Raw genomic sequence first — 15,193 nt, 5'->3', positions numbered from 1 at the left:
ATTTACCTATATAGCTTTGTTTAAAATTTTAAATATTGGAGTTTTCCTACAAGTTTAGTAGTTAAGAATTTATGCAACAGGTTCCTTCTGTCCAAATCCTCCTTTTTTCCACAATCTGCTAATCCTTTTGAACATCTGCTCTGCCTCTTCCCCCATTTCCTGAGGATCACCACCAATCCTACAAGGAAAAAATATCAATACTACAAAATTATGAAATAAAGAGTCTTACTAAAGACTCTACTAATTTATGTGTTTGGGGGGAGGGGGATAACATGAAGAAAATATTTTAATAGCACCATAATAAAGTCTTGAATTTTGAAAGAAAAAAATAACCTTAAGGTCATCAGTTAAAAAACAGAATTCACATTGAGTAGCCAAGGTATAAGAGCCACACTTCAGGTACTCAAAGTGTAAGCTCCTTGATAAGAGGCCTAGTTCCTTACAGATAACAAGCACTGACTAATGTCCAAAGAATGACTATACACACTCACTAAAAATGAGACTGACTTCTAATTCAATAAACTGGTATCTTCTGTATAAGTGAAATAAGGAAAATAATATTTCTCAACTTTTTAGACAATCTAACTATGCTAGGTAAAGACGGAGATGTCATCAAGAAAACAGCAAACAGTTACATTAAAAATGGCAGTGTGAATTTGAATGAACAGCAAACAGAAAATCCGGAGATTTAGCTTAAGCCACGTCCACTGCTGTTAGAACCTATCAAGTCTATTTCCTCATTTTACCTATTTATAGAGTAAGAGGGCTGAGCTTGAAAACCCCTTCAGCTATGGTTTTATTACTTCAGCTTCAACTACCAATTTATAAATATTATGTGATCATATAATCTGCAGAGATCACAGACAGGTGTTTATAAAAGTTTTGACTTCTTTTTTTAAAAAGAGTCCAAGAGAAGTATTATATTCTGGGACAATTTTACACAGAGGTATGTCAAGCTTACCCCTCCAAGATTTAGATGAACTTCATTTAAAAAAAAACAAAAAAAAACAAAAAAAAACAAAAACATAAAACTTGTGAAACACCATCTAAAAATAAAACAGAAAAATTCAAAGAAAGTGACCTTAAATATGAACCATACCCCAAAGCTTCATTTCCAACTTTGTCAGTAAATTTTTCTAAATTTATAATTTCTGACAAATTTGTAAAGACAAGATGACTCAGTTAAATGCACAGTTAGATACAACCACACTTATGCTGTGTATGTGTGTTTTCTGAACTGTTTCTCAGTACTTATATTAATGTGGCTCAATATATAATTTATGGTGTGTGATTGAACATGGTGGGTGAAACTTATAAAGTAATGATGTGGTATGACCAGACATGCATTTCTCACATGCAGCATTTCAGTGTAGTATATTAAGCCCATGAATCATTAAACAAAAGATGTTTAACTGCATGCAGTTAAGCAAGACTGCTATTAATCATTTACATATGTCCTTTCTTGAAAATACTATTGGTGTGCTATGTTAATCTCTCTCCAGTATAAAAGTTCTTAAACTGAGATCCATGGGTCAGCTTCAAAGGGTCTGTGAACTCCCTACAGTTCATATAAAATCATGGTATGTGAACATTTTTTCTGGAAGACCCAAAAAAGGGTTAGAACCATTCTAGTGGTTTTCTCATCAAGCACTAATGCATACCTTTTATTATCATACTTTTCCTTACTTCTAATTTAAGTTACATGTTCAAATCTGAACAATTATTAATGAAACTTTTCTCTCACTGTAGTATTTCATTGTAAGGGTCCATTTACTGGTATATACCTCTCACATTGTACTGTAAGCTACTTGAAGGCATGACTATGCCTATCATATACTCATAACTTTTTATAATAAACAAGTAGTTTCTTTCATCTCAAACTGACAACTCTTCTCTTATATTAAACAGCAACAAATAACTAGAGGTTATAACGGGCAAACTGAAAATTTTCATAGCCTAAAATTACTTACATTAAAAAATACTTGGCTAGAATATCTACGTCACTGGAGTTACAAGGATTAAGTGGCCAGTACTTATGAAGTATTTGCTCCAAAATAACAACATATACATTCTTAAGATACTACTCTTCTATTTTAAAGGCTTTTCCTCATAATTAACAACAATAAATTCATGAGAGTTAAGAGAATTTATAGCATACAAACTAGATGAGATTTTATTAATTGGCCAAGGGTATAACTTATATTCAAACATTCCTTGAGTAACCAAGGTATCTCATCCTCAGAAATGCATCTACAAAGCCATACAGCTATGTTATCTTCAACCATGGAATAGATATGAACAGATTTACTGAGGAAAGTATATAAATGTTGCAAACACAAATGAAACATAATTGAATATAAATGAAACTTAGAAATTAAAAACCTAAGCAGTGTCACAAAATAGAACCATTTTCAAATACTTATTTCAATACAACATTAGTATTTCCAATTATTAAGGCAAACTAGACACTTAACAAGAAAACATACAGTGTAAACAAACCAAAGAGTAGGAAAAATAAAATAACTTAATAATTGGAATAAGTCTTGTTTACGATTCAAGTAAAACAAATGAAACAAGTTCAAATGAAAACTGTGATTACAGTTCATGAAAGTCAAGGACTTGAGAATATTCAAGGGTAAATGTACTTTGTCTTTAACACAAAGTACCAGAACATTTGTCCCTACATATGCTGATGACAAACAACAAACAGTAACATGCTGTTAATTCTGTTTACATCTGTTCATTCTAGAAGAGCCAAAAAGAGAAAGAAAAAAATATTAAAACTTTAAGAAGAAAAACTGTGACTACTGTTCAACAGAAACTTCTTTTTGAATTTCTGCCAGATCTTTAGGTCAAGAGTAAGTGTTAGAATTTATAATGAGTCATCTGTTTTTAATTTTGCCCTTGAAACTACATCATTTATTTTGAAATAAATAAAAATTCTAACCTTATACCATAAGATTAACTTAACACCAAAAGAAAACTTTTCACAATTCTACATAAGGTTCATATTTATGCCTTAGTATTTAAAAATATTACTAGATTAAAACATCAACAGTTTACCTTTATTAATGAAGTCACAACAATTGCTCCAGCATTTACCATAGGATTGTGTGGTTTATCTGAAAAATATAAAAGCAAAAGAATTATGTTAAGTACCTGATACCACTTTCTGTGATGCAGTTACTTCCCATGAACATACACCTATTTTCTTTATATAAGCCACTGTTACAATTCTTTTTGGGGGTGGGAGGTAGAAAGTGGAGGAATGCAATTAAGTCTTTATACATCAAACCAGTAATACACTTCTCAGAAGCTACTATAATTACACAAAGATTCAGATACAGAAAGACAGAGAATAGTGGTGTAAGATCACATTCAAATTTCCTAACTATGCCATTTGCTAGCTATTTGATCCTGGGCAAGTAACTGAATTTCACTGTGCCTCAATTCTCCCATCTCTAAACAGCACCAATATCTCAGCAAATCATAGTACTTGAATGAATTAAAACACATGAAATGTTTTGGCACATAACTAAGCAATCAAATAGTATTACTATTAAAAATCACCTTGGTAAAAGCGTATCTAGTGTGGACCCAATTTTCCTTTTAAAAAGTATTTTACTTTCTTATTTATGTATATATATATATGTACATGCTCAGTCAATCAGTCATGTCCCAACTCTTTGCGACCCCATGAACTGCAGCCCACTTAGTCTCCTCCGTCCATGGGGATCCTCCAGGTAAGAATACTGGAGTGGGCTACCATTTTCTTCTCCACATACACATGCAGAAGAAGAACACACAAACAAGTAATACATATAGGATAAAAAGATTACAGGGCATTTATGTTGTATTGTCCATGCTTTCTATATTTCCTGACAATAAGAATGTATTTTGTATAATTAAAAAATTACTTAAAATTTAAGTTCATCCAAAATCCTACCTCTTCTAATTCTTCCAACAAAGAGAATTTCAGAGTCTCAGCTGATTATATTGTCATTTACAGTACAGCACAAATGCCAAACAGGGGCACTGGAAACATTTATTTGAAAGCATAATTCCTAATCTGTTTGCGGTAGTAACTTACTTTGTTGGGAACAAGTTCCTATCTAACTTAACAAATCTAGCAGAGTTCATAAGTTATTGCTACATTTTGTGTCTCCTTGAATTTTAAGCAAGTTATCTTCTGTGAGATGAGTCTAGAGCTAAACAAGGAAATTCTTCAACTGTTGAAGACTTCTGTTGATGACTTCAACAACAGTTGAAGACAACTGTTGAAGACTGTTATGACCCAGGAATTCCAGTCTCACTATATAACCAAGAAAAATAAAAACTTATGTGTACATAAATGTTCTTAGCAGTATTACTGGTAATAGTTAAAAAAACTGAAAAATAACCCACAACTCAAACATCCTGCCAAATGATGAATGGGTAAACAAAATGTGTTATTATTATCCATACAATGGAATATTATTCAGCAATTAAAAATGAAGTAATGACATATGCCCAACATGAAAGCACCTTAAAAACATATGCTAAAAAAAGTAAAATATGCCAGTCATAAAAGACCAAATATAATGATTCCATGTACGTAGAACGTACAGAATAGGCAAACCCATAGAGACAGCAAGTAGATTACTAGTTTCCAGGCACAGAAGAGAAATAGACTACTAATGGGCATAGGGTATCATTTGGGGTGGTAAGCGTCCCATGATTGGTTGTGGTCATGACTGTACAACTCTATGAATATACTAAAAGTCATTAAATAGTACATTTTGAATGAGTAAATTATGTGGTAGGTGAATTCTATTTCAATAAAACTGTTAAAAATGTTTAATTAAAAAACAATAATGACAAAAAATTGGGTAACTTAACAGTACATTATTCTCCTCAATATAAGATCAACAATGTGATTTAGTAGCTAGCTCTGCTTTAACATTTTGGATTATGATAATGACAAGTTTTCCAGTAGTCATGTATGGATGTGACAGTTGGGCTGTGAAGAAAGCTGAGCGCCGAAGAATTGATGCTTTTGAACTGTGGTGTTGGAGAAGACTCTTGAGAGTCCCTTGGACTGCAAGGAGATACAACCAGTCCATCCTAAGGGAGATCAGTCCTGGGTGTTCAATGGAAGAACTGATGCTGAATCCGAACCTCCAGTACTTTGGCCACCTGATGCGAAGGGTTGACTCACTGAAAAGACCCTGATGCTGGGAAAGATTGAAGGCAGGAGGAGAAGGGGACAACAGAGGATGAGATGGTTGGATGGCATCACCAACTCAATGGACATGAGTTTGGATAAACTCCGGGAGTTGGTGATGGACAGGGAGGCCTGGAGTGCTGCGGTTCATGGGGTCACAGAGCTGGACACGACTGAGCGGCTGAACTGAACTGAATGGCAAGTTACAAAAGTTAAAATAAAACTTAGTACAGGGATACTGTCTAAGTAGTACAATTTCACCTATTTCAAATTATGCTAAGAATAGTCTGCTTTCTTTGAGATCACACCAAATGAGAATGATTATTGACACAGAAAAACAGTACACAGCCAAAGGGAAGCCAAAAAACAAAAAATCTCCAGTATTATATCCATCTGAAAGGGAAACCACATGCAGACAGAAAGCAAAATACAGAAAGCAGGCTGTGCTAAATTAGTTTATACTTGTTTTTGTATATATTCAAGTATTTATCCTCTCATTTTTGACATTATCAGGTTCAGTCTCTAGGGCTCTAGAACGTTGAAAGGCAAAGTGAAAACAGCTCAGTTGTGTCCAATTCTTTGCAACCCCATGGACTATAAAGTCCATGGAATTGTCTAGGCCAGAATACTGGAGTGGGTAAACTTTCTGAAACTTCTCCAGGGATCTTCTGAACCCAAGGATTGAACCCAGGTCTCCCACATTGCAGGTGGCTTCTTTACCAGCTGAGCCACAAGGGAAGCCACAGAATAAAAAGATTATGGTAAAATAAGAAAGAAAATGCAACTGCCCTCAAAACAAACAGAAAAAGAAGCATAAGAAAATACCAGTTGTAGCTTCACTTAAAAAAATTAATAAAACAATGAGTATAAGGCATATGTTCATTTTTCATGCAGCATAAAGAAAAACTACAAGAGTGGTTGCAATCACTGAATTCCTTTACTTTTGTCTTCAATTATATTTTAACTCAGCACATGAGGAACCTAGCATATGCCCAAAAGACTAAAAAATAGAAACCAATCTATATGTTGGTGTTTACATTTAAAATCTCTATCAAAGTTCTATCTACCTTTGTCATTCTTTTTCTGGATTCCTGTAAAGTATTTAGACTTGTTAGTTATCCAACTATTTAAAACAAGATATTTCTTTCATATACTAAATGTTATGGAAGAGAAAAAGCAAAAACATCATCTCTACGAGGGCCACCATAAAAGCTTTTTATAATGGAAGTTTTCAAACATATATAATATACAAAAGTAGAAAGAAAAGAATACAAGTGTGCATGTACCCATCATTTAGCTTCAATAACTAATATTGATAACATTGATATTGACAACCAAAAATGATATTTTTGATAACCAGTATCATTTAGTTTCAATGTTAACCAACAAATTCCAGGTACTGAAATTTTGTAAGATATTCCCCTATGGGTAATTATACAGTGAAAGTCTTACTTTCTGCCCGTATCATCTCTCTACCTCACCCTCCAGTGGTTTAAAAATGCCCAAATAAAACTATTTTTTAAAGTAAGTGATTAAACGATCTCTATGGGTTTCAAAGCATTTTCATGACAGATGAAAAAGTATGAATGTTTCAATTTTTTTCCTTAAAAAAAAAACTACTTAGATTTACACAGGAAAATGAGATATTTCTTTTTCCAAGTAACTTTTATATAATTCTTACCATCTTCATTTAAAAACAGTTTGTTGAACCTTAATCCACTTGGCTCTTTCCCAACATATCGATGCACATATTCTGTTCCAAGGTCATTAACAGCAATGGCATATTTCAAAGGTTTTACACAGGACTGAAGACAAAATGGAACTTTGGTATCTCCAACAGAATGCCTATTTAAAAGTAGATTTATAAAACAATTTAGATCAATTGGGAAAAAAATGTAACAATAATTACAGCTATTATTTACATGTTATTCTAATTTACAACAGCTTTCCCATAATTCAACTACAAGTTTACTTGGACATTAAAGAATAAGTAAGAATAAATATGTTTATATAAAAAATACAAACGTTTACAAGTACTCAAGTAAGAGACTGCTCAAAATTATTACATAATAAGTAATGTGAAAAACTGCCTATGAGGACAAGAGGGTATGACCCTCCTTACTTCTATCTGTATTCTAACATATAAAATGAACTAGTGCTTTTAGAAATTAGTCACCATTTTTTTTTTTTACTCATAGCTTTAATCAAGGCTAAACTGTTCTTTGCAGTCAAAGATGGAGAAGCTCTATACAGTTAGCAAAAACAAGACCAGGATCTGACTGTGGCTCAGATCATGAACTCCTTATTGACAAATTCAGACTGAAATTGAAGAAAGTAGGGAAAACCACTAGACCATTCAAGTATGACCTAAATCAAATTCCTTATGATTATACAGTGGAAGTGAGAAATAGATTTAAGGGACTAGATTTGATAGATAGAGTGCCTGAATTATTATGGTCGGAGGTTTGTAACATTGTACAGGAGACAAGGACCAAGACCATCCCCATGGAAAAGAAATGCAAAAAAACAAAATGGCTGTCTGGGGAGGCCTTACAAATAGCTGTGAAAAGAAGAGAAGCGAAAAGCAAAGGAGAAAAGGAAAGATTTAAACATCTGAATGCAGAGGTCCAAAGAATAGCAAGAAGAGATAAGAAAGCCTTCCTTAGCGATCAATGCAAAGAAATAGAAGAAAACAACAGAATGGGAAAGGGAAAGACTAGAGATCTCTTCAAGAAAACTAGAGATACCAAGGGAACATTTCATGCAAAGATGGGCTCGATAAAGAACAGAAATAGCATGGACCTAACAGAAGCAGAAGGTATTAAGAGGTGGCAGAAATACACAGAAGAACTGTACAAAAAAGACCTTAATGACCCAGATAATCACAATGGTGTGATCACTGACCTAGAGCCAGACATCCTGGAATGTGAAGTCAAGTGGGCCTTAGAAAGCATCACTACGAACAAAGCTAGGGGAGGTGATGGAATTCCAGTGGAGCTATTTCAAATCCTAAAAGATGATGCTGTGAAAGTGCTGCACTCAATGTGCCAGCAAATTTGGAAAACACAGCAGTGGCCACAGGACTGGAAAAGGTCAGTTTTCATTCCAATCCCAAAGAAAGGCAATGACAAAGAATGCTCAAACTACTGCACAATTGCACTCATCTCACACGCTAGTAAAGTAATGCTCAAAATTTTCCAAGCCAGGCTTCAGCAATACGTGAACCATGAACTTCCAGATGTTCAAGCTGGCTTTAGAAAAGGCAGAGGAACCAGAGATCAAATTGCCAACATCGGCTGGATCATGGAAAAAGGAAGTGAGTTCCAGAAAAACATCTATTTCTGCTTTATTGACTATGTCAAAGCCTTTGACTGTGTGAGTCACAATAAACTGTGGAAAATTCTGAAAGAGATGGGAATACCAGACCACCTGACCTGCCTCTTGAGAAACATATGCAGGTCAGGAAGCAACAGTTAGAACTGGACATGGAACAGCAGACTGGTTCCAAATAGGAAAAGGAGCACGTTAAGGCTGTATATTGTCACCCTGTTTATTTAACTTATATGCAGAGTACATCATGAGAAACGCTGGGCTGGAAGAAGAATAAGCTGGAATAAAGATTGCTGGGAGAAATATCAATAACCTCAGATATGTAGATGATACCACCCTTATGCCAGAAAGTGAAGAGGAACTAAAAAGCCTCTTGATGAAAGTGAAAGTGGAGAGTGCAAAAGTTGGCTTAAAGCTCAACATTTAGAAAACGAAGATCATAGCATCTGATCCCATCACTTCATGGGAAACAGTGGAAATAGTGTCAGACTTTATTTTGGGGGGCTCCAAAATCACTGCAGATGGTGACTGCAGCCATGAAATTAAAAGACGCTTACTCCTTGGAAGAAAAGTTATGACCAACCTAGATAGCATATTGAAAAGCAGAGACATTACTTTACCAACAAAGGTCCATCTATTCAAGGCTATGGTTTTTCCAATGGTCAGGTATGGATGTGAAAGTTGGACTGTGAAGAAGACTGAGTGCCGAAGAATTAATGCTTTTGAACTGTGGTGTTGGAGAAGACTCTTGAGAGTCCCTTGGACTGCAAGGAGATCCAACCAGTCCATTCTAAAGGAGATCAGTCCTAGGTCTTCTTTGGAAGGACTGATGCTAAAGCTGAACCTCTAATACTTTGGCCACCTCATGCAAAGAGTTGACTCACTGGAAAAGATTCTGATGCTGGGAGGGATTGGGGGCAGGAGGAGAAGGGGACGACAGAGGATGAGATGTCTGGATGGCATCACTGACTCAATGGACATGAGTTTGGGTGAATTCCGGGAGTTGGTGATGGACAGGAGGCCTGGCGTGCTGCTATTCATGGGGTTGCAAAGAGTCAGACACGACTAAGCGACTGAACTGAACTGAAACTGTGGTTAGTTTTTAAATGGGGCTCAGTTTATTCAATATTGTTCTCTGAGCCCCTCTCTAAAAATGCCTCTTCTTGTGAACCATATCTATTCATAATTTCCAGCCCCATTAAAAAAAAACAGCATCCAGTTTTACAGACTTGATAGAGCTGACACCAAAGGCAATCATTATCACCATGGAGATAAACAACGGAACAAAAAGAAAGCTATTTATGTTACCAAACTGCTAGGATGCAGATGAAGTAGAGAACTGGTTTGAAAATGAAAAAATTGTGACTGACCCCAAAAGCAGAGATCTCTGTTTAATTTGCTAAAGTACCCAGGTACCCCAATCAATGAGCCAACACAATACAGGCACACATTCATTCTAGTCAAACGTATTCATAGTGAAACTGGGCACTATAACTACCCGTTGACAATCAGAAGTTAATGGAGACATCAGAGGGACACCTCACTTCTAAGTATATGATGGACTATAAGTAAACATGTATATATATATATATTTAAAAAGAATATAATATTTTTCTTATCAAATTTATGAATAACTTGTAATTCAGCCTATAACTTCAACGTGGCAATCATTCTATTACCTGACAAAAGCCTGTCTTACTACCTTTGGATTTAGAACTACCTATGATCTAGTCCAGCAAAAACAAGACCAGGAGCTGACTGTGGCTCAGACCATGAACTCCTTATTGCCAAATTCAGACTTAAATTGAAGAAAGTAGGGAAAACCACTAGACCATTCAGGTATGATCTAAATTAAATCCCTTATGATTATACAGTGGAAGTAAGAAATAGATTTAAGGGCCTAGCTGATAGATAGAGTGCCTGATTGACTATGGAATGAGGTTCGTGACACTGTACAGGAGACAGGGATCAAGACCATCCCCATGGAAAAGAAATGCAAAAAAGCAAAATGGCTGTCTGGGGAGGCCTTACAGATAGCTGTGAAAAGAGGAGAAGCGAAAAGCAAAGGAGAAAAGGAAAGATATAAACATCTGAATGCAGAGTTCCAAAGAATAGCAAGGAGAGATAAGAAAGCCTTCTTCAGCGATCAATGCAAAGAAATAGAGGAAAACAACAGAATGGGAAAGACTAGGGATCTCTTTAAGAAAATCAGAGATACCAAAGGAACATTTCATGCAAAGATGGGCTTGATAAAGAACAGAAATCGTATAGACCTAACAGAAGCAGAAGATATTAAGAAGAGACGGCAAGAATACACAGAAGAACTGTACAAACAAGATCTTCACGACCCAGATAATCACAATGGTGTGATCACTGACCTAGAGCCAGACATCCTGGAATGTGAAGTCAAGTGGACCTTAGAAAGCATCACTACGAACAAAGCTAGTGGAGGTTATGGAATTCCAGTTGAGCTATTTCAAATCCTGAAAGATGATGCTGTGAAAGTGCTGCACTCAATACGCCAGCAAATTTGGAACACTCAGCAGTGGCCACAGGACTGGAAAAGGTCAGTTTTCATTCCAATCCCAAAGAAAGGCAATGCCAAAGAATGCTCAAACTACCACACAATTGTACTCATCTCAGACGCTAGTAAAGTAATGCTCAAAATTCTCCAAGCCAGGCTTCAGCAATATGTGAACCGTGAATTTCCTGATGTTCAAGCTGGTTTTAGGAAAGGTAGAAGAACCAGAGATCAAATTGCCAACATCTGCTGGATCATGGAAAAAGCCAGAGCTCCAGAAAAGCATCTATTTCTGCTTTATTGACTTTGCCAAAGCCTTGGACTGTGTGGATCACAATAAACTGTGGAAAATTCTTAAAGAGATGGGAATACCAGACCACCTGACCTGCCTCTTAAGAAATTTGTATGCAGGTCAGGAAGCAACAGTTAGAACTGGACATGGAACAACAGACTGGTTCCAAATAGGAAAAGGAGTTTGTCAAGGCTGTATATTGTCACCCTGTTTATTTAACTTATATGTAGAGTACATCATGAGAAACGCTGGACTGGAAGAAACACAAGCTGGAATCAAGATTGCCGGGAGAAATATCAATAACCTCAGATATGCAGATGACACCACCCTTATGGCAGAAAGTGAAGAGGAACTAAAAAGCCTCTTGATGAAAGTGAAAGTGGAGAGTGCAAAAGTTGGCTTAAAGTTCAACATTCAGAAAACGAAGATCATGGCATCCGGTCCCATCACTTCATGGGAAATAGATGGGGAAACAGTGGAAACAGTGTCAGACTTTATTTTTTTGGGCTCCAAAATCACTGCAGATGGTGACTGCAGCCATCAAATTAAAAGATGCTTACTCCTTGGAAGGAAAGTTATGACCAACCTAGATAGCATATTCAAAAGCAGAGACATTACTTTGCCAACAAAGGTTTGTCTAGTCAAGGCTATGGTTTTTCCTGTGGTCATGTGTGGATGTGAGAGTTGGACTGTGAAGAAGGCTGAGCACCTAAGAATTGATGTTTTTGAACTGTGGTGTTGGAGAAAACTCTTGAGAGTCCCTTGGACTGCAAGGAGATCCAACCAGTCCATTCTGAAGATCAGCCCTGGGATTTCTTTAGAAGAAATGATGCTAAAGCTGAAACTCCAGTACTTTGGCCACCTCATGCGAAGAGTTGACTCGTTGGAAAAGACTCTGATGCTGGGAGGGATTGGAGGCAAGAGGAGAAAGGGACGATAGAGGATGAGATGGCTGGATGGCATCACTGACTCGATGGACCTGAGTCTGAGTGAACTCTGGGTGTTGGTGATGGACAGGGAGGCCTGGCGTGCTGTGATTCATGGAGTCGCAGAGTCGGACACGACTGAGCGACTGATCTGATCTGATCTGATCTGATGATCTAATCCAAAGTCAAGTCTCAAAATTTCTCTAGATAAGAAGGCTAAACTAAAAGAATCACCTATATACACAAAATATGTTTAAGAAAAAAGACATGCATGAGAATTAACTAATAATAATTACCTCCAAATATAAAAATTTCTGCTACATGATAAACCATCTCCTCCAAATATAAGAAAATAGGAATACCACTCCCTAGTGGAATTTATTCCATAGGATAAGCCATGTCTTCTCATGAATTTGTGTCTGTTCACGGCACCCAACATTTAATACAACACATGAGTGTTTAATTCATTTCACAGGCCCAGATGAGGATAAAAGTATGTCATAATGGAGAGAATAATGGACTAGAAGTTTAGAGACCTAGGTGCTAGTTTCACCTCTGCCAGTTTTATACAAATTCTGGGCCTCGGATTCCTTATCATTAAGTATGAATGAACTAAATCACATTTTTTTAAAAAACTGTAAATATTTTAGAAAGATTAAGTAGTAAAAAAATAAACGTTATCACTTAGAATGAAGGCACTTGAGACATATAAAAGCTTTAATTGGGATATTATGATTTGTAGTTTTAACAAAATTTAGGATAAAATTATCTAACATAAATTTATCAAGCTGTATACACCAAGGAGTTCTTTATCTCATTTTATGTAAGTTATATTTTAATGTAAAAAGAAATAATTACCTTAGTAAAAAGCAAACAAAAAAACAGAATGATTTTATTTCTGAGCTGAAGTCTTCAAATGAGTAAATAGTATGATTTTTCTTTTTTTGGCATAATTTTTCTGACTGACAAGACCAAACGGCAGCATAAGAAATCTTTATGTCTGATTTACAGCATAATAAAAAGGTCATTCTTTAAAAAATATTTCAGAACTCTGTTCATTTTTCCAAGGGCCTCTCTTGACTGACTTTTTAAATCAAATTACTCTCTCTGAGGTGCCCTCATATTTTTATCCTTTTTATAATTCTGCTGAATCCTCAGATGTCAGTGGTTATACCTGCAGTGTGATTATATCCTGAAAATCAAATTTCATAGGCTTCATGAAATCCTGCATGTTTTGCAAATGACTGACGGGCAAGAGACTACATATTACATTATATTGTCTTAACTACCATGCTAATCATATCAGGAGCAAGAGGAACAAAAATAATGACAGTATGGGTAACCAATGTTAAGTGAAGAAAGGCGAACTAATTCTATTAGTGGTCAGTTCATTAGTGAGTAATTTCATATTTTGCCAAATCTACTTTTCCTAAGCAAATCTGTAACTTTAGTTCCTTGAACAATAAACATTCAAATAAAAAGACTACAACTGTGAATAATGTAGCTGAAATGCCTCACAAAATGTAGTAAAAAGTATTATTTCAGTTGAGTTTTTTAAATTAAACTAAAATTTAAACTTCTTTGCCTTCTTGAATTTATGTCATCTCAAGGGGCTAATTACTATTAGAGAAGATGCTCCTCTCTACCTCATGCTCATTGTTATGCAGTGAGCAAATTTAAGTTTTAGAACTGGTTTTGATGAATTTGAAATAAACTTACCTCTGTCCATCTACTGTACAAACGGATACACCCCACAAATCAGGGCTGAACTTGGCTAGTTGAGGAATATAATCTGCAACCTATCCAAAACAGTGGAAAGAAATCAACAGATAAAATATAAAATATTCTCTTCTATCAAAAAAATTTATCTCAATTTAACTTCCACCAATGAACATTTTGTAGTACTCAGTGGCTTTGCAGTGTATCTTTTATAACAATATTCATAAAAACTAAGGGCATAACAGACTTGAGGATTACAAGTGAGATCTAAGTGACCTCTCAGAGTCTCCGTCACCATCTGTTTTCTATTGCATTCTCTCTTCCTAGAAAAAACAGTCTAAGAGGAACTAGGAATTGATTTTTTTTTAAAGGGAAAAAAAATTTATTTAATCAGGGTCATGATAATAGGGTTTCATAATCTAAAAACTTTCAATATCAAGAATAAATAAAATAGCCCTTATATTATGTAGAGGATTTTTAAAACTGTAAACATTTTATTTAATATTTAAGGATATCATACCTGCAGAAATTCCCAGGAAGTTATTTTTTAATTAATTAAAAGTATAAAGGTCACCTTAATCGTTTGAAAATCAAAAAGATTTCTTTTTAACGAAAATAACAATTAACCATAATATTTGAAATATTTTAAAAGCACTTAAAAAAAAGTACAAAGCACTAAGCTTCCCTGGTGGTTCAGACAGTAAAGAATCTGCCTGCAATTCAGGAGACTTGGTTCAATCCCTGGGTCAGGAAGATCCCCTGAAGAAGGAAATGGCTACACTCCAGTATTCCTCCCTGAGAATCCCATGGACAGAGGAGCCTGGCGGGCTACAGTCCATTGGATCGCAAAGAGTCAGACACAACTGAGCGATTTAAATTTCTGTTTACTTCTGTTACTCTAAAAGAACTTAATCCAGTGGTTTCACTTAAATTTCTTACTTATCAAAACACAAACCACATAATTTTACTCTCTACACCTCAAGTTTAGCTAAATTTATTCAATTAATGGTTTAGGAAAATATTCACGTCAAAAACATTACCTTTCCTCCAGACTGCTTTTTAGCACTCTCATATAATTCATCGATATGTGAAGTAAAAGACATAAAGTCAGGAATGACAAACTTTCTTCTAAAGGCTTGTGTCAACAAAACAATGTTGCTTTGAACACATCTGTGGAATATGAGAAAAAATTAGTACTTGCT

General features: G+C 35.4%; 1 protein-coding gene across 5 annotated transcripts in view; it reads right to left on the bottom strand.

Moving 5' to 3' along the window:
* Positions 1–15,193, bottom strand: part of GLS (glutaminase) — an 87,213-nt gene that overhangs the window by 52,544 nt on the left and 19,476 nt on the right. For 3 of the 5 annotated variants that reach the window (XM_055572949.1, XM_055572950.1, XM_055572948.1), the window contains exons 4-7: positions 15,032–15,161; positions 13,992–14,071; positions 6,885–7,048; positions 3,064–3,122 (exon numbers count right to left, since the gene is read on the bottom strand). In XM_055572949.1, the coding sequence (XP_055428924.1) occupies positions 3,064–3,122; positions 6,885–7,048; positions 13,992–14,071; positions 15,032–15,161 (433 nt within the window). Of the gene's footprint in view, positions 1–6; positions 168–3,063; positions 3,123–6,884; positions 7,049–13,991; positions 14,072–15,031; positions 15,162–15,193 lie in introns of those variants that run through there. The other 2 variants (XM_055572953.1, XM_055572954.1) reach the window with 2 other exon arrangements.

Source organism: Bubalus kerabau, chromosome 3 (genome assembly GCF_029407905.1).
Source record: "Bubalus kerabau isolate K-KA32 ecotype Philippines breed swamp buffalo chromosome 3, PCC_UOA_SB_1v2, whole genome shotgun sequence".
Classification (NCBI taxonomy): Eukaryota; Metazoa; Chordata; class Mammalia; order Artiodactyla; family Bovidae; genus Bubalus; species Bubalus kerabau.
The sequence above is the reverse complement of the archived record's forward strand: the minus strand, read 5'-3'. Positions and strand labels throughout refer to the sequence as shown.